At 43.4% G+C, this 26,727-nt stretch overlaps 1 protein-coding gene across 1 annotated transcript in view; it reads left to right on the top strand.

The window, feature by feature from the left end:
• The first annotated feature begins 1,821 nt into the window (after positions 1-1,821).
• The window catches only part of nlgn3a (neuroligin 3a), a 171,642-nt gene continuing 146,736 nt past the window's right edge, over positions 1,822-26,727 (top strand). Inside the window, exon 1 of the mRNA XM_080415913.1 lies at positions 1,822-2,446. Within this exon, the coding sequence (XP_080272039.1) occupies positions 1,966-2,446 (481 nt within the window). The 5' untranslated portion in view covers positions 1,822-1,965. The remainder of the gene's footprint in view (positions 2,447-26,727) is intronic.

Here is a 26,727-nt window from a genome sequence, read left to right as displayed (position 1 = left end):
AAAATAAGCCAGTTCGGACAAAGTGACACCGAACGCTATTTCAGCATTTCAACTCGCTGCTGCTGCTGCTGCTGCTGCTGCTGCTGCTGCTGCTGCTGCTGCGGCTGGTGCTGGTGCTGGTGCTGGTGGGTGTTATGAGAAATATCCACCAGTTGCTCACTTGCAGCACACAGAACTGCTGACGGGGAAGGAAATGTGACATTATCTATCTGTCAATTTCAGTGGTATACTGTATGATACTGTGAAACTTTTTATTCACTGGTAGGCCACCTCTGGTACTGAGGTTGGACCAGGGGGGGGGGGGGGGGGATTTTCATGCAGTATCGCTGAGCAAGTGCAATGGCGGTGCCAACGCTCAGCTGTCCACCACACGAATGCCATCCGTATTAATGCTACTTGGTGTATGGGCTTATCTAGCATGCGTGTGTGTTTATGACAGGGGAGCACTTCCACAGTGTGGTATTTTTAACCCATTAAGACCGGGAACGCATCTGCGTGTCATTTTTAGATTTTTTGGTCTATTCAAAAGTAGCAGATATATAAAATACATATCATTTTGGGTGGTCCTTGATATGAAAAAGTTTGAGAACCACTGATATTATAGCAACATACGTTTTTTTCCAAAAAATAATGGTTTATGTGGTTACACAAATGCGTCCCCGATTTGAACGGGTTAAGTGAGTGAGTGAGGCGGGGAGGGGGGGGGGGGGACGGGGACATGGTAGTTCACCGAAAGGCTTTCGGGCTGAGCCTCGGCTTGCCTTGTGATAACGGCACCTCCAGGAACGTCAGCAGTGCTCAGCGGGTCCTCCAATGGCTGCCGATACATTATAAATCATTTACGCAGTCATTTTGGAATGCAATATCCTCTTCTAAACGTGGCCTTTTCTCTTTTTTTCCTCTCTCCTCCATTGTTATTGGAGCGAGTGGCGCGGTAAGCGCGAGAGAGGCTGAGGGGGGGACCCTAAGCCTCAGAAATTGAAAATTGATCAGGCAAGCGAGGGAAGGTGTTGCAGTCTGCTCCCACTGGGGACTGTAGATTAGCATTTACAGTGCTGTTACTGGGAAGCGCCCACGCTGCCTCCATACCTACAGTATCTCCGCCCCTCCCTCCTTTTGCCTCTCAAAATGTGATCTATTCAGACCGCCAACAAGGGAGACGTAATTGAAAATGCGCACATTTCCACGGCGCCCTTATCTGTACCGAAGGGGGTCTCGGGCTTGACATGTGACATGACAAGAAAATGTTATCGCGCTTTATGCTCCCCGAGAGTTAACTGTGATTCTTGTTATTGGTCTTTTGCTGGCTTTCTCCTGTAAACAGGCAGGGCTCGACATATGTATTGTTGATGTTAACATCTCTTTGATATAGAGAGGCTATGTTTATATATATCGACATCTGCTGCAAGCTGCGTTTCACTTATTCTTGCGGCCCTCATTAGCATTAGGAGGCACTGACTGCAAAGTTGTTCGACAGTCGAGTTAGGCCACAGTCCTTGATTATGTGGATTGATGATAGCATTAAGAGCTCTGTCATGTTTATGTGGGCTGTTTTATGTCACGACAGAAAAGGACTCCACGAGTCAATAAAAATGAGTGAATAAAAAACGGTTGCAAACTGGGGGTCTGTCAGGGAATTGTCATTAATTTTCCTGTCCTCTCCCCCCCCCTTGCAGCACGGGACAGAAGACCTGACGGAGCCCCGAGAGAGAGGACAGTGAAGGAAGACCCAGCCGGATCGGGCGGTTGGGGGGGGGAGCTTTGCACGACTGCGTCTGTTTCTCTTCATCTCTCTCTCTCTCCAACGCCCGCCGTTGCTCCAGTGTGGCGGCTGATGACCGCCTCTCAGGGGGCCGGACTGCAGGGCTGAGCGAAGGGAAGGCGGCTGTGCTTGCGGGGAGGGGGGCGGGGAGCCCCGGCGTGCACGTTGGTGGTCACTCGCGGTCCCACTCGCTCACGAGGACCATGTGGGGTTTTTTTTCGCCGAGGAGAAACCGTCTCCCGCCGCAGAGCCGGTGCGGCGCCGCCCGCGGCTGTGCCAACTTCGGCGTGTCCTTGTGGATATTAAGCTTTTGTTGGTGCTTTGTGGCCGTGAGAGGCCAGAACTACCACCCCACCGTGAACACGCAGTATGGGAAGCTCCGGGGCGTGAGGGTGCCCCTGCCCAGCGAGATCCTGGGGCCCGTGGACCAGTATCTCGGGGTGCCGTACGCCGCCTCCCCGGTGGGGGAGAAGCGCTTCATGCCGCCGGAGCCTCCGTCCTCCTGGTCGGGGATCAAGAACGCCACCCACTTTGCCCCCGTCTGCCCGCAAAACATTCACAACGCTGTGCCGGAGATCATGATGCCGATATGGTTCACCTACAACCTGGATATAGTTGCCACGTACATACAGGATCAAAACGAGGATTGTCTGTATCTAAACATCTATGTTCCCACTGAGGATGGTGAGTGTGTCGGGTAGACAAGACAAAAGGACAAGCCTCTCCTCTTTTTCCCCTCCCCTTCTTTCTCTCTCTCTCTCTCTCTCCCTCTCTCTCTCTCTTCCTCTCTCAGACTTTGTGTCACCTCTGTGTATTGTGTGCGGAGCATGACCTGTTGTCTGGCGCATGCAGTGTCTGTGTCCACCATCTCCACCTTCCATCTTTGACTTGACTCATTCCACAAGGTCTTTTCATCAACTCTCCCCCTTCCATGCCACTTGTTAGAGGTTCCTCTTTTGTGTTTACGCAAAGCAAAAAACTAACCAAACAAAACAAAAGTAACCTGAAAAAACACACACAAATTGACTAATCAATCAGAAACGAGGCTGAAACCAATCATCCAATCAGACCAGGAACAGATTGGACCGACAGTATACTGTAGCCATCTCGGAGCACCTCCCTTCCCTCACTGTCTTGACTGTTCTGGGGATATTATTAGCCATCAGTGATTACTAGCCTGACTCATAATAGTGAATGATCTTCCATAGGGTTGGTGAAATTCTATCTGGTACACAAGAGGCCTGTGGCATCAGCCTGACCTATGTAAGACCTGTTACTCTCCTTGGCTCAGACAGAGCTCGTCTGTAAACACAAAGAGATATGAAAGACCGTGTCCTCAGCCCAAGTCTGACACCTTCGCCGCCAAAAAGGCAAACATAGTATAGATTACTTTTTTGATTAAATCGAGAGACTAAAATGTTTTGTAGACCGCTAGACTCTTTGAAGTCACCCCCATTTATGTTATCACTGGAAGGAGACCCACACAGCAAAACGAGATGAAAAGACTAAATTGCTTTCTAAAAGACAATGTGGAAATGCTAGCACTTGTTGTTATAGCGTTGCGACTGCGAGCAGCAAAGCTGCGGCAGTCCCAGACATACACAGAGGCAAGCTGCTGTGTGGCTGTAATGGGTCTTATATAGAAGTGCATGTGAGTATGGGCTTCCTGTGGCCCAGAATGCAGCAAATTCATTCCACCATTATGGAATATTTCTGCAGCAACACCCCAGCTACCCTCTCACTAGGTTCTCTGATATTTTTCTGTTGTTAATGACCCTGGGATGGTAAAGGGAGGGGGGGTGGGTTAGCGGGGTTACTCAGTCTGAGTTGTTGCATGTCACCTACGGTCTTTTGCAGAGCCTACTGTTATTTCGTAGTTTTTTTTTATTCATTTCACAGTCAAAAGAATATCCAAGGAATGTGCCAGGAAACCCAACAAGAAAATATGTAGAAAAGGAGGTATGTAAAAAAAAAAAAAAAAAAAGAAAGAAAGAAAAAGGAAAAAAAAAAGCCGACATGGAACATAAGAGAGAAACTGAAAGGTGTGGGGGGGGTCCTCTCAACCCTCCCCCCCCCCCCCACCCACCACAGGACACCAGCAACTATCAAGCCTCAGAATCAGGGCACTAATTGGAGTGAACGTGGGACTTACGACTCAGATTAACCTTGACACACACAGTGGCTGTATGAGAGAGGAGATTGAGAGAGACTGCTGTGTGTGTTTGTGTGTGTGTGTGTGTGTGTGTGTGCGTGCGTGCGCGTGTGCGTGTGTGGGTATGCGTGTGTGTGTGTGTGTGCGTCTAGGGCTGTGGTGGAAGACGTACTCCGATTCTGGACTTAAGTAAAATTAGTAAGACCACGTAAAGTAAAAGTCCAAAATCTTACTTAAGTCAAAGTACAAAAGTATTAGCATAAAATATACTTAAAGTAGCAAAAGTAAGCCTTACTTTATATTTCGGCTATCAGAAAATAGCTGATCTACAAGCTCACAACGCATCGCATCATGATGCATTGTGAGATTGTAGATTACTTGCAAAGCAAGTAGTACCTGTCAAATAATTGCAGTAGAATAGAAAATACAATATTTGCCTCTGAGATGTGTGGCATCCAAAAACTGAAATCCTCAAAATTGTACTGACGCACAGTACTTGAGTAAATGTACTCAGTTACTTTCCACCACAGGTCTAGAGTGTGCATGTTACAGTGTGTCTGCCCTATAATAAGAGTGCATGGTGAGGAGCAAAGAGATTTCTACCCGCAGTAAATCAGGTCCCTGAATAATTAATGGGATTTTGTCAAATGACAGACAGGGTTGTGTAAGACCGTAAGAGCTGTAATTCCTCTTTTTACGACAGCATTGCATCGAGGCTGTGCAGTATCTTATGTGTACACATTTTTTATGTTTTTTGTTACTACATTAGATAAATGTTTGCATAATGTTTTGATTGTTGATTGACTCAGAAGCAGAATTGCTCTAAAGTGCTGGAATATAAAATTGGAGACAGTGTTCGCAGAAATGTTGGCGATGTTTCAAGTTGCTTTGACAGCACTTAAGACACCCAGCTTATTGGAAGAATTTGTCAAGCACGACATCTGAAAGCATCGGGGCCCTCCGCTGTTGATTACATTTGCACTGAAAAGTGGAGGGTCTTCTCTCTCCTCCCCTGAAATTTATTATTCACAATTGTTCAGATGGGGGACAACTGTTTGACTGGCATGACAGCTTTCATCCATCCACGGAGCAAATGATTTGAAATACTGTGCCATAATAAAGCGCCGTCCAATTTCCATTACCGACAGGTGAAATCTGAATGCTATTAGGAGACAATTCTTACCTTGTCTAAATCCACCAGAAGACTGGGGCAAGGAGCCTTAAGGGAGAAGTGTTTTTCTCTACTTGGGCACTATTCCCATAGTTATTTCCATCTTGCAGATTGGTTATGATAAAAAAAGGTGCCACCTAGTATTTTAATGTTGAAGTCAGCTGAATCACCACGTTGCAACGTGGCCAACGTACACACCTTATAGACGTAGTCCTTTTTAACACACTCCTTTTTACACAGTCCTTTTTAACGCTATTTTGCACCAAATTAATTACAGTAGTCCCCATCGAAAAGCTAATAACAGCCAATGCTCAAATGTAACTTCATGGATAATTGGAAGTTGTATTACCTCTGTAAGGTTTGTACTGTATGATGTCCCCATCGGATTGCATTTGACAGATGCACCGAACACCCTTTCATGTATGTGAAATGAAACATTGAAAGACCTCGTTTTTTTTTCTCTCAAGGTAACAACTAGGAAAATGGTTCAGGTTGACTTATCCTTTAAGACTCTGAACATTTGTAATTCCACAGCAAGCATTCCGTTTGCAGCTTGGAGGCCCTGCTGCCTATTTCCACAGAGGCACAAGGCCACTATTGGCCTCTCTCTTTGAGCGTGCACACTCAAATGCTTTGGTAAACCAATTTTTATTGAAGTCGGACTAGCCCTCCAGGCACTTCTGCTTCTGAACAAGTCCCAGTTGTAGAATATACGAAGAAATATCTCTTTAATATTCCCCTCCACTTGGAACTTTTCAATTATCTTTCCCATGTTCCGTAATGAGAAAATGGTTTTATCGTATGTTGGTTTTTCTGACACACTGTCTGTCGTGTTGAGTGGTGACTGTTGCAATGTTACTTACTTTTTCTGTAAGCATAAAGGCTGTAATTTTCAATCTCACAATGTTGTCAGGTGTAAACCTTGTATGTCCAAAACTGTTACTTTTCAGGAAATTGAAAAAAAAAGCTGTGATCCAATGGATCCGGTGTAGTAAATATTCAGTCACGAGCACTAGCAAAAATAGCCGATCTACAAGCTCACAACACGATGCACTGCGACGCATTGTGTAATTGTGGATCAGCTATTTTTGTTACTTTTGTGCGACAAAGTATATATATATATATATATATATATATATATATATATATATATATATATATATATATATATATATAAACATACTGTATATCTGTATATATTGACTTATTTTAAGCTCATGTTGAAATGCAAATACAAGAAGCATAATTCATTCATTCCAAGGCTATGTAGAGATTATACTCTGAAGCATATTTTATTTTGGTTAAGCCTATCAAGCTAGAAAGTTCCAGTCTGGTTTGACAACTTCAAAGTGAATCAAAGAATACTTAACAACAGTTTAACAGTTCATCAGTTTCCTCATTAAGGAGTGGAAGTGGTATATTTCTCATTTCTCACGTCCTCCATAGAAATCCTTGTACATAATAGAGCGATCTGTTTTCTATTAAGCGTTTTGAAGAGCCTCTAATGGAGGAAAGGTGCAACGGAGTAGAGTCATACACACTGGGAATACTGGATATCGTCGCTGTCGGGGTGGATGTCCAAAACTGTCACTTTTCAGAAAACTGCAAAAAAATAACCCGTGTTCCAGTGGATCCAACGTAGTTGTTGTTCAGTCACAAGCCCTTCTTAATACTTTTCATTGATTCAATATGATAAAAAAAAACAGCAGACACACTTTGACAAAGACAAACGTTTTTCGAAAATAGCCGATCTACAAGTTGACAACGCCTCGCATTGCGACGCGTTGTGAGCTTGTAGATTGTCTTTAATTTAATTTACATTAACCCATTAAGACCTGAGGCCGATTCTACAAAATATGTCTTCTAACGGTTTTCTGAAAAACGTATGTTTTTATGTCAGTGGTCCTCAAATTTTCATGTCAAGGACCCCCAAAATGATGTATGTAAATGTATTTGGCCGCGGACCCCATCTCAAAATATTTTGTTCCAAGGACCCCCCAGAAGCAAAGATTTGAGTTAAAAATGTTCGCTTTAAAACAATATATATTCAAAGGTTTGCACACATTTTCACAATTTTTCAAAAATAGCAGATCTACAAGCTTGTATATCTGCTATTTTTGAATAGCCAAAGTGTAAAATAATGCTTTTTTAGCTCAAATCAAGAAGTGACACAGATGCGTTACAGGTCTTAATGGTTTAAAAAAACAACAACTTTGAAATAACGGAGATACAAGGTTTCCGCCCCACAGTGACGATATCTTCTACATCTCCATTTGCCGTTTTAAGGCCTGTATCTCTGTGAACACGGTTCCTCTGGAGGAAAGGCTGATTAATTTTCAGAAAGAAGTACGGCTTTTGACTCCTGATGAAATTGTTTTATGACTGTTGCCAGGCAACTGTATGTATGTGGTCATGACAGGAGCGCAGTGAATGTCCCCCCTTACCTCTCACAAAGCACTTGTGTCTCAATGGTCAGGCCACGCTGCATGAACGCAATAACAATGAAGCTTGTAACAGTACATACAGTCCTATTTGGTAATGAGCGAACGTAATGTAAATCTATGATAATATGCAAAGGACAAAGCTTGTGAGAATAAAGAATATAATATCTGGTATCGATTTGAAGAGTTCCAGAATATGTATGTAAAGGAAATTGATACAATATACAATATTTAGTTTTACTAAAGCCCTTCATGTAGATACAGCAGTACTGAGATTTCTAAAGAAAAACAAAAATTACACATAATTCTCTTCAGCATTTCTGCTTTATTTTGGATAGTGACAGTAACCGAGAGACAGGTGGGTCGAATCTGAACCCGAATATAGCTTTACGTATGTGGTACAGTATGTATGCACTCTTAGCAGGTTGAGCCAGCCCCACACCGAGACATTCTGTATGCTATTGTCGGCGGGCATATGGCGCATTTACATCAGAGATGTACAGCTCATGTTTCCTCCTGGAAATGACAGGAAAGCTCTCAGACAATGAGCTGTGGCTGTGTTGTCCCCGTCAGAAAGATCAAAGACTGATTCACTCTCGTGAGCCCCGGTCAGACGGGCTCAAGACTAAATCTGCTCTCCGGGCCAGACAGATGTGCATGTGTGTTAGTCAGTAGAGCTACTTGTTATTCAACGGACGGCCAAGTGCCGGGAAGACAGCAATCACAGTGACTTGCAATCACGTCGTGAAATATTTCTCTTCGGTATCTTCCGTCATACTTTGGTTTTGACACACCGCTTTGGCGACGCGGCATCGCGTTCGTCTCGATTAAGACGCCGTTGCCCCGTGATTCGCGAGAACGGTCCCCTGTGTTTGCGGTGGTCACAAGTGTCATTGAGGGAACAACAGGCTGACCTTCCCCTTGTTATTCCAGTCACACCACACCGCAACGTCCACAAAGCGGGCGAGCGGCGGAGGTCGCGTGGAGGTGGCCAAAACCTGCAAGATCAGCACGGCTAGCCCACCGCTGGGCCGGCCGTGAAGGAGCATTATTGTCCCGACACAGAGCACACAGTATCGCCATGGCCTCGGTTATATCACTCACGTTATTCTCTCTGCTCGGCTCCGAGCCGGAGTGAATGGAGTGAGAAGAGGGGTAATGATGTGCGGGGGGGACACAGCTAAGCAGTATTCTGTTTCCCCCGGCGCTAGATTGGCTCGCAACGGGTCAATTCTGCGGTGGAGAAACCCTGATGAGGTCAATCTTTATCTCCCAAAAAGTTTACCTTGTTTAATTGATTGCTGAACTTTAATAGAGATCAGTAAACTCAGAGATCGCTTTGATGAGCTCCTCATTGTGGTGGAAAGAGTTCTGGTGATAAGGTGCAGGCACCGTGCTGCTTGTTTATCTGCTCACATTATCTTCGGCAGGGTTTTTACTATATGTCCCTTTCCCTCCGTTTATATAATGTCCTCGAAGCACCTCGCAGCGTTTTCTCTTCTTGAAAACGACTGTTTCTGAGAGACAACTAGGGATCGACTGTAAACACGACGCTCATCACTAGAAGTGCGGAAAAAATCTATGAGGTACATAAATCTATGCACCTCTTGGCTTGATTGGGGATATGCAGGAATACACAGGAGGCGGCATGCTGCCGTGTGTAACGCAGCCACACAAGGTGCCAAACCTGTAGATTAACGACCCCGGCAGAAAAATGGGACAACGTTTTTTTTCATCCTATACCCGGAGGCTGACCTCCAGTTACTAGAGAGCTATGAAAACTCCAGAAGAGGCCCATTGCCGGTTAGACTGTGTCCTGGCCATGGCAGACTATAACACACTGTGCTAATCCTTTTGGATGGCAAACTCAACCCTGACTTGGGGAAGGAAGGGGGGCAACAACCCAAGCCTCGCCGAGGAAACCTGCGTGCTAAACCCTAAGGTGGAATCCTGTTTTTATTTTTTTCCCCCCCTCCTCTCTCATCAATGAAAAGACAAATATTGCCCAATGTGATTGTCCAATAGCAAGGATGTCCCTGTTTCATTTGATAAATGAGTGTCGTTGTGAAGTGGATCTTCGCACAGGGGCCGAGATGACTCAAGCCAGTGTTGTTGCTGCAGCCAGCCAGACAGCGAGGGCTTCGTTTATGACAACTTAAGATGCAAGACGCAGCTTAAGCAGGAAGTTCCTATTCAGAACAACCTCCCCTGCTGCTGCTCTGGCCAACTCTCACTGTCCAGAACATTATTTTATCCGTTTTCTGTGTGAAAGAGACATACATTAAGGAGCTTAAACGTCAATGGTGGATCATGAGTGGGTTTTCTGAAATATACACAGTGCACAGTCTATCTTCCCTTAATTTGAGGGATCCAGTAAATATCACTGGGGTTAAAGAACAGCACGCAGGGTTGGCATCCACAATGTCATAATTAATATAAATGAATCCATGTTGCACTAAATATCTTCACTGAAATAGCTACAAGCTCACACGACGTGTCGTATTTTGACACGTTGTCAGCTGGTAAATCTGCTATTTTCACCAAATGCTCACGCGAGGGTTCATGGGGTTGAAATCAAAAGAAGCCCTCTCTCTCTCTCTCTCTCTCTCTCTCTCTCTCTCTCTCTCTCTCTCTCAGTACAATGTACATTCACTTATTCATTCATCTATTATATACACACACACACACACACACACACACACACACACACACACACACACGCACACGCACACGCACACGCACAGGCTGAAATGACAATGTAGTCTTCGTCACAGTTAGAAAACGGGGGCTGGGGGTGGGGAGTAGCTCAACCTTTTCTCCGTCGTCTCCTGTGTTGGAGCTGGTTGCAGATGGACAACTTGGCTGCCTTTTCATTGAGTGTATATTTTGGGAGCAGCTGAGGCGCAGTGTGAGTTTTGGCTGTCCTTTACGACAGGATTACTGCCTCCTTAACCTTTTAGCTGCATTCTCCATCATTCTCTCTTATGTGTCCCTCCCAAGCTGTTCCTTAACCTCTATACCGGGGAGGGGGGGGGGGGGGTACTGACAGGAAGAGAGGAGGAGACAGTGGCACTCTGAAACAGAAATATGATCACCTGAGGATTATACACACTGAATATAACGGCTCCAAATTGTCAAGGCTGCAAACGTTTCACATTTCACAGAGTCCCTTTCCACACGTTGACCTTTCTCATGTTTAACTCCAAGGCCCATCTATTGTCTGTGAACCGTTCTTTTTTTCTCTTTTTTTTTACCGCCAAAGGAAAGGCAGTTAACATTCAGGCCCTCCACAATATATTGAGTGAATTGTAGATTCAGTCAAGAAGTCTCCGGAGTATTACAACTGTGTGTGTGTGTGCGCGCACGTGACATGCACAAGTCCAAGGCATGCTGTTCAACTATCCAATTATTCACAGTTTCGTTCTATTGAAATGTTAATTTCTTTTCCGAACCCACTGCGTCGTAGGTGAGCCCATCAAATATGCCGTCTTTCAAACGGATCTGATGAATAGAGCCATTTGCTAGAGTTTGTTTATCAGGGATACATCAATAATCGCTGTTATGCTGATAGGCTACGGTCCATTATGAAGCAGTGTTAATTATCACGTCTGGAAGGCGTTGTGAGAATAATACAGTACTGGGTTCTTTTTACACAATCGGCTGCGTTGTTACCGAACGCTGTTTGAAAAGGCTACAGTCAGACAGTCCTGCTGCGTCCGCCGCTCATCTAGCATGTCTGCCAGTCCTATTTCAGCTCCAAAATATGACAGACAAGACACCGGTGGACAAAGTACTCAACCCCAGTGCTTGAGTCCAAATATGACTCAAATTTGTAAAAAAAAGAAAAAGACAAAGAGTATGCTTTAAAAAAATACTTAAGTATTCAAAAGTACAAATTACAATTACAATAATAAAACAGACGATCTACAAGCTCACAATGTGTCGCTTGTGGATCGGCTATTTTCACTATATTTGAAATACGAAAGTGGATCATTCATAATGTTCTTTTTTCCTTCCCAGAAAAAGTAAAAAAATATCCAAAAATACAAATACTCAAGTAAAAGTAGAGATACTCAAAAATGCTTTAGTTAAAGTACGGTATTCGAGTAGATGTACTTAGTTACTGTCCAGCACTGCTGAACACTGTGTGAAAACCACTATACAGTGAGGCAGTGTTGCTGCGTCGCCGTTCATCTAGCATGTCTGCCATTTCTATTTCACCTCCCAAATGTGATGCAGACAGCCAGACAGGGTGATTCAAAGTGACAGAGTATCCCTGTTGACATATGCCATGTAATTCATACCTGTCTGAAGTACTATCGCTCAATACTGTACTTAATCTGGCCCTCGCTCTTTTACAGCATCACAGCACAACCGATTTCAGAGCCAACACTCGCTAATAAATCATATCGATTTTTTTCCAAAGCACATTGACTTAGCTTGGTAACGTTTAAAATGTATTTTATGTATTAACATTCAGAGATGGAAGGGCAGGCCTGCATGGAGTTTGAAGTCAAGTGAAAGCGTATTTTGAATTTTCTTTTTCCTCCCGTGCCCATGATTTGTGAATAAAAACACACCACTATTGGGTGTAAAAAATACTTCTTAACGCTTATGTTTCGCATCCAGCGATTCGTTAGACATCATGGTTGTTAACCCATTAAGGCCTGAGGCCGATTCTTACTTATGTCTTCTAAAGCCTAACAGTTTTTTTTTTTTAACGTATGTTTTTATATCAGTGGTTCTCAAACCTTTTCATGTCAAGGACTCCCAAAATTATATGTATTTGGCCGCCGACCCCCATCTGAAAATATTTTGTTCCAGGGACCCCCAGAAGATTTTAGTTAAAAATGTTCGCTTGAAAAGAATATAAATTAAATTGCACACATTTTCTTGATTTTTCAAAAATAGCCAAAGTGTAAAATAATGCTTTTTAGCTCAAATCAAAAAATGACACAGATGCGTTCCAGGTCTTAACACATTGAGTGCCAGGGTCTTTTTAAAACAGGGTACAGTCGGTGCCTGGATTTGTAACAATTTTTGAACCTTTTTCAAGTAGTCACAAAATATTTTCAGTGATCACCGTCCTCAAGGTGATCCCCTCATTACACACATAGAGGTCTCGTACAATCGGGGGGAAAAAATTAAAAACATTAGGTAATCCGTTCCATAGTTGCAGCCAGTTGAAAATAGTCGAAAATAGTCAAAAATACATATTTTAGAAAAAAAGTACACAAGAGCCGAGATACAGGCTTTTGAAGTCATAAGTTAACCAGGAAGTGGATTGGAGTCTAAATCTTCGAAAAATGATATCTCCTGGTGCTGGGAAGAAAAAATAAAAAAATAAATAAACAAAAATAAAAAAAAAATTTTTTAATTTTTTTTAATTTTTTTTCTCAAAAACGGTCATAACCGTTTTTGGCACACAATGCATGGCTTCTCAAAAACGGTCCGGACCGTTTTTGGCACTCAATGTGTGGCTTAAACTGTAATGATATATTAACATATGCCTTGTACTGCATATCTGCATACTGCTTTGATTTCATTTTACACTTTTGCATTAAGATGCATCTCAAGTATCCCCATAAATTGGATTGCTCTTTCATTTGCAAAGTAAATAGAAATCAGAAGCATGACAACTTTCCCTGGCAGTTTAATGCAAATTCCCTAGAATACGAATCAGCCATAATCCCTTTAATTACCAAGCACAATAAATGTACAGGAACTTGCTTTGGTGACACTGCTACAGAGATAAATTGACAATTTACTAAATGAAACAGCAAAAACTTGCATTAAACTTATTACAGAGATTCAGTCTTTTGGCCACAGCATATTTATTGTAGTCATTTGGTGTGCCTCTGCAGCAGTGGTCGAAAAATTACTCAAATTTTCTACTTAAGTATAAGAATGTAGAAATACTCTGTTACAAATAAAAGTAAATAAAAATTGACTTGAGTAAAAGTACAAAAGTATTGGTATTAAAATGTACTTAAAGTACCAAAAGTAGAAAGTACTCATTATGCAGAATGTTCTGTTTCACAAGTTTTCAAATGTATAAAATCTTTTGAAAATGGCAGATCTACAAGCTCACAATGCGTCGCATCGCTATTTTCAAATGGGTGAAATGTATATAGGGCTGTATGTTTTGTAATAATAATCAAAATCTACAAAGTAACTAGTAACTAAAGTTTTCAAATAAATGTAGTTGAGTAAAAATACAATATTTGGATCCGAGATGTAGTGGACTAGAAGTAAAAGTATTGGAAATTTGAAATACTCAAGTAAAGTGCAAATCCCTCAAAATTGTACTTAAGTACAGTACTTAAGTAAATGTACTTAGTTACTTTCCACCACTGCTCTGCAGGAGCCTATAGCCAGTCTAGAACAGGGTCGGTGTTTCTGTGGGTGTGTCCGGAGTTAACCCATTCAATCCGTGAACGCATCTGTGTCATTCTAGATGTCTTTGGCTATTTATTTTGAAAAATCTTGAATCTTTGAATATATATATATATATATATATATATATATATATATATATATTTTAAAGCGAACATTTTTAACTCAAATCTTTGCTTCTGGGGATTCTACAAATGTCTTCTAAATCCTAACAGTTTTTTTTTGTACTTATGTTGCTATATCAGTGGTTCTCAAACTTTTTTCACGTCAAAGACCCCCAAAATGTATTGACCCCTCCCCATCTCAAGATATTTTGTTCCAAGGACCCCCAGAAGATTTGAGTTAAAAATTGATATATAGTATACATTGAAATATTTGCACACATTTTCATGATTTTTCTAAAATAGCAGATCTACAAGCTCATAGCGCTATGAGCTTGCAGATCTGCTATTTTCGAATAGCCAAAGGAATCTTAAAATGACACAGATTGGATTCATCTCTCAAACCGCTGGACCGATCAGCGCCAGATTTCTTGTGCAAACTGCCAGTAGGGCAAGAGCCTACTGTGAACCATGTGTGACATTTTTTCCACATAATGTTTTGTATTTTTTCGGAATTATTTAACTTTCATTTTACAATGGAAGTCAATGGGGCTCTGAAGGGGCTGAAACCTTGCCCATATTTGGAGTCATACATCATAGATTATGTCATAGACGACTGACGTCATAGATGACTGATGTCACAGGCTGGCCTGTGACATCACATGTCACAGGCTTCAAAAGTAGCAAAAGTAGCAGATCTACAAGCTTAAAACGCGTAGCTTCGCGGCACGTTTCGAGCTTGCAGATCAGCTACTTTTGATGCTTTTGTGTGACGCTGTAGTATGATCAAGTAGGGCATTCATTTACGAAAAGACACAAAAAGTTAGACTATGGAGATGGAGGTTTCTGCCCGACAACAACGATATATTGGACCTATGCCTTTCCCATGTGGATCCAGAGATCCACATGATTTTTGTATATAATTTAGACAGGACAGAGTAAAAAGGAAGTTTAAGGGAAACGTCAGCTGTTGTTCCATTGTTCTGTTGTACTACTATGCTACTATAATGTGACAAAATAATACCCTATGTCTTCTGTGTAGTGCAAAATGTTGATTGTATTGTTTCACGTTATCGGGCATGCAATCTGTATGCCCGATAAAGTGAAACAACGTATCTGAAGACATCGTTTCGCAACGTCAACATTTCGTGGAGCAATACACAGAAGACAGGGTATTTTCTTTGCCACACTATATTATTGATCTCCTCACATCAGAACGATAGGATTTAGATTAAAAATTGGCAACGTTTACCTTCGAGGACAGGTGGGGAATACAACATAAGTCTCTGGATGGAATTAAATGTGCGATGTTGCGATTATGTTGTTGTAGCACCAACCTGTCACACTACAATCACAAGCTACCACACTACAACCATAAGCTGCCACATTACAATGCCACAATACAATTCAATGCAGGGGTATTCAACTAGATTAGGCAGGGGGCCACAATTGTAAAATGACTTGAAGTCGGGGGCTCACAAGACCGTGACAACAAAACCATTTAACCGTTTGTTGTGCGCTGTATGTCCGATAGGACACAATAATGGACATGTTGTTATGTCCATCATGGTAACTTATTAGGGCCTGCTTCATACTGCATTCATGCATTTTGATAGGATAATTTCTGTGCCAGTCCTTTATAGTGCACAGGCTTAGATTTTGATATCAAGAAAATAGGAAGTAGATATTTCATTGTGTTCTGTGCACGGGTCCCTGGCATGGAAGCGACTTTGTGAGATGAGTATTGGAGGCAGTCTGGCAAGGTGAAGTGTTTACATGTTCGGACGAATGAAAGGTTTTTCCATTTTCTTTGTTTTGAGCACCCGGGTGATAAGAGCACAAGCTCGTATGATGTGTTTGAAGCGGATGAAGTTGAAGAAGATGGAAGATTGACAAAATCCACCCACAACTATCACATACGAGCCATACAATGGATGCATAATGAGAATAATTTCTTTGGTGTAATTAACAACATCCACTCAAAACTCAGAAAGTGTTACAAATGGATGGTTTGTGATGGATGAACTGCACTCAAAGTTTTTGACGTGACTTGAGGCCTGAATAAGGAGCTTCGGTGAGGAAGGGTCTAATCATTCGAATATAATAGATCAGTGGTTTTCAACCCTTTTCATATCAAGGTCCATTATTTATTTGGCATTTGAGCCACGGAACCACCGTTTGATGAGATTTTGCCTCTCAGACCCAAAACGTTTAATATTTTGTCATCGTTGAATAAGATTTTGTCCACAATTCCATGCTGTATTGATGTTGGTACCATGGGAGAGATTACAGGCAAACGTTGATCAAAAGAGCAATTCTTCTACATTCTCTAATTGTGTAGACTTCTTGTAAATTAAGTCATGCAGATGTTTAACAATAATTTAACTCTTGAGAGAGTCAAATGAAAGTCATTTGAAACCAAATGGTCAAATGAAACCAAATGGACCCTTACGGGTCCATTTGGTTTCATTTGACTCTCTTAAGAGTTAAAGATCTGTAATGGCCCATTTGGTTACCGACTCTCCATCATTTAGCTGGGGAACCACTTGGAACCCCCTCAAGGACCACTGGTTGAGAATCACTGGTCTATGGAAATAGTGAGATCCGGCATGGGGCAGGACTTACAGTACCTGGGAAGGAGAGCAGCTCAGATCATGTCTGGGTTCAGCTTGAGGTGGTGGGAGGACTTCCACAGTGAGATGTCAGCCAGACATGCAGCGAAGCGCTCTTCCATCTGAGTGGCAGAGGGAGGGGAGGGGAGAAACAGCTGAGTGTCCTCAGCATAACAGTGATAGGAGAGCAATGCTGCACTACAATCATAAACTTGTCTACAACACTACAATCATAAGCTAGCAAGAGTAAGATTGTATTTGATTTATTTGGATCTCTTTTAGCCTGATTGGCTATAAGAGCCCATAGTCTACAGAGGAGGACAAATACAAAATGTCGAAATTTAGAAGGACACAATGTGAGCCCGAACGTATGTGAACGTTTACTTTTGTTTTATGTGGATTGAAAACACAATACGTTACGGGTTTGGCGCTGCCCCTGTGGGGGTTTGGGTGATTGCAGTTCTTAATCTTGTATGCATTTATACACAAATGTAAATACGGATTAGCTACTGCCAGATGAACCTTAAAGGTGCCAGTTGAACCGTGCCCATACATAGGTCAAAAAGCCCTTTGGGAATCCAGTTGTCTCTGAAATTAGATTAGATCCAATCGGAATCACACAATCAGACTCCACTTTTGAAGCTCATCATATTTGGGATTATCTTTAAAGCAGGCCAATAGTATTGTTAGACCTTTATAAGATTGAGGTAGAAATTATTGGATCTTTTTTTTTTTTTCCCAAAGGACTTTTATGCTAGGATAAGCCAGTGATGTATGACTCTGTTCTCAGACATGGTTGCTGCTGGATAAATTATTATTCTGTTTTTTGTTTTGTTTTTTTCAATCACAATAAATGTTTAGATTTAGTGCACCTGCTACAGTAAACACATATGGTTCTTGTGAGGTGCGTTGATGTGCACTCGCAACACCGCAGTTCTCTCAGATTGTATTTGGGTGAAGTTCATTTGTTTATTTCTGCGTTCAATTCTGTCCATGTTTTTTTCCTGTTGTACCTGCTCTGTATGTTAATAAGAAATGTCCTTTATAATATTTGTTATAATGGGATTCATGTATTCAAACCACCACAATTGCTATTCACATGTGGTCTGGAATGTTGTAGCCTCTCTTCCCGTCCCTGTCCTACCAAACATGCTATTTTGAATTTCCCTGTGCCTCTCTGTGTCTCTCCCTGCTTCAACATTAGGGGCCAACGCAAAAAAACAGGGCGAAGATATTTCGGATAACGACGGTGATGAAGATGAAGGTATTTTCCATGGTGAACGACAACAGTGCATGGTTTTCTTCTTTTTTTTTTACTTGTGTTTCTCTGGTCATGTTGTTTTGTTTGTTTAATTTTTTCCTTATTTTCATTCTTATGTCATTATTTTATAATCGGAAGCCCTGCAGCAACGGTATCATCCATGATGGATATTTTGCGAGCGCGCGTGTGTGTATGTGCATGTGTGCGTGCGTCCGTGCGTGTGTGAGTTCTTATAAGGTATTTGATGGGGATGTTTCCTAGTACTGTAACTGCACACACATTTCATTGCAGGCAAATGAGACGAGGGCTGGCTTTGCGGATTCTGATGGATCCAGCAAGTGTCTGAGATAACCAACCCCCGAGGTTGAACCAATTTTAATAACCCACGCGCTGACTGAAGAAACTGTTATTACAAGGGCAAACCGGCAGGCAGTGAGATCCCTCTCTTTAACGTGCGGGCTGGCAGCCGTATTTGGGCCGATAATGTGCAGGAGGGAATGTGAGGCGGTGGTGTAATATCAGAACGTTCAGCGCGGGTCTTTGCCAGCCGATTTAGAAGAGGAGAGCCCCCTGGTTCAGGAGTGCTGCTGGAGAGGATTATAGAGGAGAGGGGTGTGGGGGGGGGGGGGGCTGCGAGAGGGGGGGGGGCTTGGGAAATTGCCGCTCAGCAAATCGCATTGTTCACTTTCCATATTTATCTTGGGATATTCCTGGCTCAGGCTGGATCGGCTGCCGAGATTAGAAAACCGAGAGACGATTCTCTCGCCGCAACAGAAACAGCTTAAGTCCTCATCCCGAATCCAAATATCAAGCGCTCTATATCGTCTCCCCCCTCTCGACACTTTAGAGCAGGTAGCTGCAGACGGGAATGTCAGCCGTCAACCTTAAAGCTCCCACCTTATAACGGCGAGCGTTTGTCTAGGATTGACTGGATTTGTGCGCGCGATAGTTGCCAAACAGCATGTGTGTGTGTGTGAGCAGAACGTTGTTTGCATGTCTGGACACATGGAGTTTTCCTGTTGAGTTTTGTCAACACATGTTGCAGGCATATGGATCCTGCAATGCGTTTGGCAGGAAACACGCCTCTCCGTGTGTCTTAGCCAGGTATAGGCTAATCCTCATCCTCGTTTAGCCTGGTATCGTGTCATCGTTGCTGTCGGGCAGAAACCTTGTATCTCCATATTTCAACCTTTTTTTTTTTTTTTTTTCGTAAATGAATTCCCTACTACAAGAGTGTCATGCTAAAGTGGTGAAAATAGCCGATCTGCAAGCTCAACAACGCATTGTGAGTTTGTAGATAGGCTATTTCCGCTATTTTGGAAATGATATTATTATTATAAATATTGAACCAATGAAAAGCCTTAACTAGAGTTTGTGACTAAATAATAACTACATTGGATCCATAGGAAAACAGGTTAAGTTTTTTTATCCATTTTCTGAAAAGTTAACAGATTTGGACATACAAGGTTTCCACCCGACAGTGACGCGATAAGCTCACACGTTTGTGTTTGAGTGGTTCTCTCCGTGGAACAGACAGAGGCCAGTTGTGCCGTAGGTCCTGCTTGGGATTTTGAGCCCATGCTAGCTATGAGAGGCCGGCTGGCCAGCGGAACAGCCAGGCGGGTTGTTTAACAGCCTGCAGTGTGCTTCCAGTTCCAGCCCTCGTGCCAGTGGTCTCCTCTCTCTCTCTCTCTCTCTCTCTCTCTCTCTCTCTCTCTCTCTCTCTCTCTCTCTCTCTCTCTCTCTCTCTCTCTCTCTCGAATGGAAGCACCACGCTGGCCTTGTTCACCCGACAGGAAGTGTTTCCATGGCACCACTTTGACACGCAGGTGTTTTCTTCATTTGAGCCCACGGCAAGCTGTTGCTTCTGAAGCCAAATTGCCGTTAGTCTATGCCTTGACAATCTGTGAGTGTGTCTGGGGGTGTGTGTGTGTGTGTGTGTGTGTGTGTGTGTGTGTGCGTGTGCGTGTGCGTGTGCGTGTGCGTGTGCGCGTGTGCGTGTGCGTGTGCGTGTGCGTGTGCGTGTGCGTGTGTGCGTGTGCGTGTGTGTGTGTGCGCGTGCGTGTGTGCGTGTGTTACTATGCTTGTGAGTATAGTAGCATTTAAGAATGAGACACCATGAGGACCATTTTCCTGAGAGAAATTGTTGTTTTATTATACATAAAAGATTTGGGGAGTTGGGCATACAATTAGGAAAAGATTCAGGTTGGGGCATTACGGTTAGGATTAGACATTTAGAGTTTAGGTTTAGAGGTTGGGGTTAGTGTTACGCCTGACTTATACTGAGTTGTGTGCCAGTGTCGCACACCAAACATAACAATAACAACAATATAATTAAAATAAATAAGACATTTCCATTATCGTTGCTGTCCGGCAGAAACCAGCTAACGCCATTTTGACGCTTTTGCATTTTTTTCCATAAATCAGGGCCATTGAACACCCTTTACGTCTGTGTGTTGGTAAAAAAAATATTGAACCAATGTAAAAGCATTAAAAAGTGCTTCTGACAAAACCAGCTAACTCCATTGGATCCTCAAACTTTCTGCTAAACCAGCGAAGTCCACCGGAGTTAGCTGGTTTTGCTGACTCCAGGTTCCACCCCCTGTTGACCTCCAACCTCATTGTGAGCTTGGAGGTCCATTCAGCTGTTCTTATCAATGATAAACAAAACCTCCTAACTCCACTTTTTTTCATTTCCTGAAAAATTAACATTTTGGAGTTAGCTGGTTTCTGCCGGATCACAGAGATATATATAAATATAGCGTTATAGTTAGCGTTTAAAATGGCATTCATAAAATCACTGTCCAAAATTTTTCCCCTTCCTCACCAGTATAGAAATGTGTGCGTGTGCATCTCAGCCTATACGTGCACACGCCTGCGCTGCTCTCCCTGCGGAGCGAGTCCCACGCGTGCCAGGGTCCCGGGGCGCGCGGCCCCTATAAGTCCATTCAGAACCGCTGACGAGTGCCCGATCCCTTTGTCTGCCAGGTCTTCGCATGCAGACCCCCAGTGGCTCGCTTCTCCGAGCTGCCGCGCAAGACTAGCCCCAGTGTAAAACGTGACAAGTCTATTCTTTACCGAGCGAAACTAATGCCATTTACCGAGCATCACCGTAGAAGCAACAATGCGGCCGCGGGCCAAATCTGCCACATCCGCGCACCGTGGCTAATGCATGTGTGACACTGTTGGCCATCGACCGTCAACCGTGATCCAGAGGATTCCCCATTGTTCTGAAGAACAATGTCTTTATTGAAATACCACAGCCAGGGAAGTCATCCAGGACCCCCCCCCCCCACCACCACCCAAACACGCACACACACACACACACACACACACAAAGATAACTCAACCGCAATGGGGAGAAACACCAGCTATAAAAGGATGGATGGTGTTCACAGAGCAAAACATAAAGTCCCACTAAGCTGTCTCTCCCGTGCTGCAACCGGTGATATAACATAGCAGCACTAGCAGTGCAGGCAAACACTGTGATTCTGAGTCTGCGGTAAATGTCCTTATGCATTACCGGGGTAAATCTAACATTTGTATTCCAAGGTAAAGGGCAAATGGAATGGAGCATATGCAATTCCCCTCCACTATCTCGCCGTCTCTTTAGCCAAACCTTCTCCCTCTCCCTCTCCTGCCCACATATTCCCCTTCAGGCTAGCGAGCTCCTGTCTTGTCTGGTGTCTGATCCCCCTCCATCTCTCCGGTCTGTTCAACCCAGCATTACCATGCTGTCTCTGTTGGCAGACAGTCCGTCCTGGGCTAATTTGCCTCCTAGCACCACCATATTTCAGCTGCCCCTCTCCCTGTTACACAGTCAAAAACCCTCGGCCTTGATTTAACCCATTAAGACCGGTAACGCATCCGTGTGTCATTTTTCAGATTTCTTTGGCTATTCAAAAATAGCAGATATACAAGCTCATAGCGCGGCACCGAGTGCCGCGCTATGAGCTTGTAGATCTGCTATTTTTGAAAATTCGTGGCAAAATCTTGGATTATATATTTTTTAAAGAGAAAAATTTTTAAAATATTTAGTTCCAAGAACCAGTAAGGATTTGAGTTACAAAAAAAAAAATTGCACAACTTTTCATGATTTTTCAAAAATAGCAGATCTACAAGCTCATTGTAGACTCGGTGCCGCGCTATGAGCTATGTATATCTGCTGTTTTTTAATAGCCCAACGAAATTTTAAAATGACACACAGATGCGTTCCCGGTCTTAAAGAGTTAACTCCGAGAGTGTACAAATGGAACCAAAATGGACCCTTTGGTTCCATTTGAACACTCTCGGAGTTACGAATGGTCAAATCAACCCTGAGGATTTTACTGTGTAATCTCTGTACCCCTGTCCATCAGACAGACAGTCTGTCTGCCTCTCTGTCGATCTCTCAGAGCGGCAGTCGCTCCCTCGGCACCCCCCCGAAAAGGGCATTGTAATTCTGCGGCGCTGCTCTCTAACCGGCAGCAAAGGAGAGCGGGGCCGGCTCCGGGTTTGCAGTGATTTACCCACTGGGCTGCATCACAATCAAGGCTCTCATTTTTACCGAGGCTGTTAACGCCGTTGTAACAGAGAGAGAGAGGGAGAGAGAGCGAGTGAGAGCTTTCAATCAACCTCCTGGTGCCGTTAGATAAATGCGGGCATGTAAATACAGCAAGTGGGTCTGTGTCGCCGGCACCGCTACGTCTCCCAAGTGGGCGATGGCGGGCGGCGGCACCGAGGTGCTGCGCCCCGGAGTTGGGAGCGAGGCCGACACCCCCACCCCCCAACAAACACATGCACACACGCACACACACACACACACACACACACACACACACACACACACTCTCTCTAGAGTCTCTCAGGCTTAGACAGCCTCAGCCTCACCCTCTCTGACAGCTGATGGATACGTGTGTGTGTGCGTGTGCGTGTGTGTGTGCGTGCCACTTGGCATGCTGAGACTCCAGCTCTAACCATTCCCCCCTGTGTACCGCGCACTGCACGTGCATGAAGCCACACACAGACACACATAGGCTATACACGCCATTTAGTCAGTCAGGCGTGTACACATACATGCATGCATGCGCACACGCAGCACACGCACGCATACCCACAGTCCTCCCGCAACCCTCTGAGAGGTGCCGTGCCAGGGATGTGAGCCGAGCTCCACCTGTCCGGGTATTAACATTAATTCCACTGGTCTCCCCATCCAACGTAGCCCGCAGCTCGGCTCAGGCAGGCCTGGAGAGCACTGAATCCACAATGGGGGCAATTCACACACTGCTTCCCCATTCTGCCACTATCCCATTCTCTCTGATGTGGCGGGGATGAGGAATCGTGCCCCCCCTTGAAGCACATTTATGAGGAGATATTTGGAACGCCGCAGCTCGGGCCTCCTTCCTAAGATAAGCATTGCTGCTAATGGCCGATCCACAAGGGCATCATTTGAGCCTTTCAAAGCAGAGTCGCTGCGTTCTCCGTTTCATTATTTTTTTGTCTCTTTCTTTTCTTTTTTTGCCCTTTTTGCTCTGCAGTGGCGGGGGAATAATTGGCACGGCTATATGACGTCCCAAAACACGAGGCTTTCTAAAACTTTGGGCCACGCGATGAGAGCGAGGACAGAAGGTTGAAATTAGTTTGCGGGAGCGCTTTGATTGTGTCCTCGCGCGACTCTGTGCAACGAAGTACACTGTCATGCACGGCCAGTGCCTATTATTGCCTAATTTGTGGGTGCCTATATGAATGTATTAACCACATTAACCCTGGCGGTTGCAATTTATGTATTAACCCATTAAGACCTGAGGCCGCGTCTAAAAAAATGAAAATCCTAACAAATTTTCTGAAAAAAAAATGTTCTGAAAAAAAAATTCACGATTTTTCAAAAATAGCAGATCTACAAGCTCGTAGCGCGGCACTCGGTGCCGCGCTATGAGCTTGTAGATCTGCTATTTTTGAATAGCCTAAAGAAATCTAAAAGTGACACAGATGCGTCCCAGGTATTAATGGGTTAATAGTGAAAATATTATCACTATTTGTTGTATGACAAAGTTTATATGGCTCATTTGGTTAATATTTTACGCATCTAAAAGCTAATATAAGACGTAACGCGATGTGAGAGTGCGGACTCTAACCGACGCCAACTCTGGACTCCTTGATCGCTGCTCTTCACTCCCTCCTATCCAGCATCTGGGTCTAGGGCTGTCACGATTCCATAATTTAAGTTGACGATAAATTATCACTCAAATAATTGAGATTTAACGTTTTAATTGTGTTTCTGTCGTTGAAAATTAATGGAACATTATGAATAAAAATTACATTTCTGTTTGGCTCTAAGTTGGGGCAGATATGACAAATAACACATATTTAATTACTTTATACTTAAAAATAAACATTAATAGTGGAAATAGCCGATCTATAAGCTCAAAACCCGTCGCGATGCGACGCGTTTTGAGCTTATCGCAACGCGTTTTGAGCTTATAGATCGGCTATTTCCACTATTAATGTTTATTTTTAAGTATAGTGGAAATAGCCGATCTATAAGCTCAAAACTCGTCGCATCGCTATTTTTGACATTTTCTGAAAATATCTGACATTTTTTAACATGGAATTGATTATGACGATTATGACGATTATGCAAAAATAATTTCGATAATATAAAATAATTGCTATTAGATGATTATGTAATAATTGTGACAGGCCTATCTGCTGTTGCCTCCCTGCCTTTTGGTTAAGATCCAGTGTAGTACCAATATAAGATAGGATAAAGTCTCTGGAGGGAAATCAAGGTGTCAGTAACAGACAGGTCAGGTCTTAACCCTTTATGACCGGGAACGCATCTGTGTCATTTTAAGATTTCTTTGGATATTCAAAAATAGCAGATCTACAAGCTCATAGCGTGGCACTCGGTGCCGCGCTATGAGCTTGTAGATCTGCTTTTTTTTTTTTTAATCATGAAAATGTGTGCACATTTTCAATACATATGTTTTAAAGCGAACATTTTTAACTCTAATATTTGCTTCTGGGGATTCTACAAACATCTTCTAAATCCTAGTTTTATGAAGAAGAAAAAATATGTTGCTATAATCAGTGGTTCTCAAACTTTTTCATGTCAAGGACCCCCAAAATTATGTGAATTTTTGCCGCGGACCCCCATCTCAAAATATTTTGTTCCAGGGACCCCCCAGAAGTTGTAACAGAGTAAAAAATGTTCGCTATACGGAAAAACAGATATTCAAAGATTTGCACACATTTTCACGATATTTCAAAAAATAGCAGATATACAAGCTCATAGCGCGGCACTCGGTGCCAGGCTGCCAGCTTGTTCATTTTGTTGGCATCCCTAGTGATCCACCGCAAAAAAAGAGGACACCGGCTACCACAGCCTGGTAGAACACCTGCAGAAGCCTGTTATAACAACTTAACACCTTGGGTGCCAAAACCGGGAATCTACGGTTTTGCATAAAGTGACGTTGAGTGCCAAAACCGTGAATCTCCGTGAAATCAATCTTTTTGCTTTTTTTCGTTTTTTTCCACAAGGGGGGGGGGGGCTAGCGCAGCTCTGGAATCACCCACGGTGACTCTGAGAAGGAAGGGACAGATGGATCACGTGCCCCAAAAAAACTGGCTCCCGTCCGCTCCCAATCTCCTTGCGAAAAAACTCCATATTTCCTGTTTACTTTTTACAGTGGGGAAAACCACTCACTTTTGATCCGAGATCACTCATGGTGACTCGCGTGAGAGATGTTATTGTTCCAGGCGTTTTGCCAGGACCATCCACCATCGTGCACGCATATAATGTTCACAATCGGGTGCTCGTCGTGGAGTCTGCAGCTGTAAACAGCGTATAGCGTTACAAACGGTGAGATCTCTGGCACTCGACGTCACGTTTTTAATAAAACTCTGGCACCGAATGTGTTAAACATAAGTTGTAATTAAGTTGTTAGAATTAATTACTGTGTTTCTGAAGTGACGTTGAGAGGGGATAATGCAGCTCAAATGTGTTAATCATCATGCTGATGACGTTCCTCCACGACTGCATAAGGCTGCATATCTTCTGCTATAACCCCCAAAGCTTTAGTTGTGGAGTTTCCCTGTCTGAAACTGCCGAGATACTCTGTTTAACCCTTTAATACCTGGAACGCATCTGTGTCACTTCTTGATTTGAGCAAAAAAAAAAGCGTTATTTTACACTTTGGCTATTCAAAAATAGCAGATATACGTAGCGCGGCACCGAATGCCGCGCTACGATCTTGTAGATCTGCTATTTTTTGAAAAATCGTGAAAATGTGCATGTGCAAATTAACTCCAATCTTAGCTTCTGGGGGTCACTGGAACAAAACATTTTGAGATGGGGGTCAGCGGCCATATACATATCATTTGGGTGTCCTTGACATGAAAAGTTTGAGCACCCCTGATATAGAAACATACGTTTTTAGAAAACTGTTAGGATTTAGAAGACATTTGTGGAATCGGCTTCAGGTCTTAATGGGTTAAATGCAAGCCCCCAGAACTACGGTAGAACAGTGAAGCGGCCAAGCCTGGTGGTCAAATCTGAGAATGCACTTAAATGCTACTGCTCGTGCGTCTCCCGTTTTGCGCGCATGCTCACGACGCGTCACGACGCGTCACGACCCATGGATCCATTCCATTGGTTCCATATTGGTTCCTATTCTTACTTCCGGGTGCTTCAAAACGCCACTGAGCACTTTAATAGAAATGAATAGCTGGGGGCGGGGAAATCCGCCCTCTAGATATATTATAACTCTATGGTTAAATGCTGTGGTGAGACGGAGTTACTCCCCTCGTTGCGCTGTCAACGGCCAATGGGTAAATGGATCGTCATGTTGGAA

This window comes from Gymnoscopelus braueri (genome assembly GCF_963280865.1).
Source record: "Gymnoscopelus braueri genome assembly, chromosome: 20".
NCBI classification, from domain to species: domain Eukaryota; kingdom Metazoa; phylum Chordata; class Actinopteri; order Myctophiformes; family Myctophidae; genus Gymnoscopelus; species Gymnoscopelus braueri.
The sequence above is the reverse complement of the archived record's forward strand: the minus strand, read 5'-3'. Positions and strand labels throughout refer to the sequence as shown.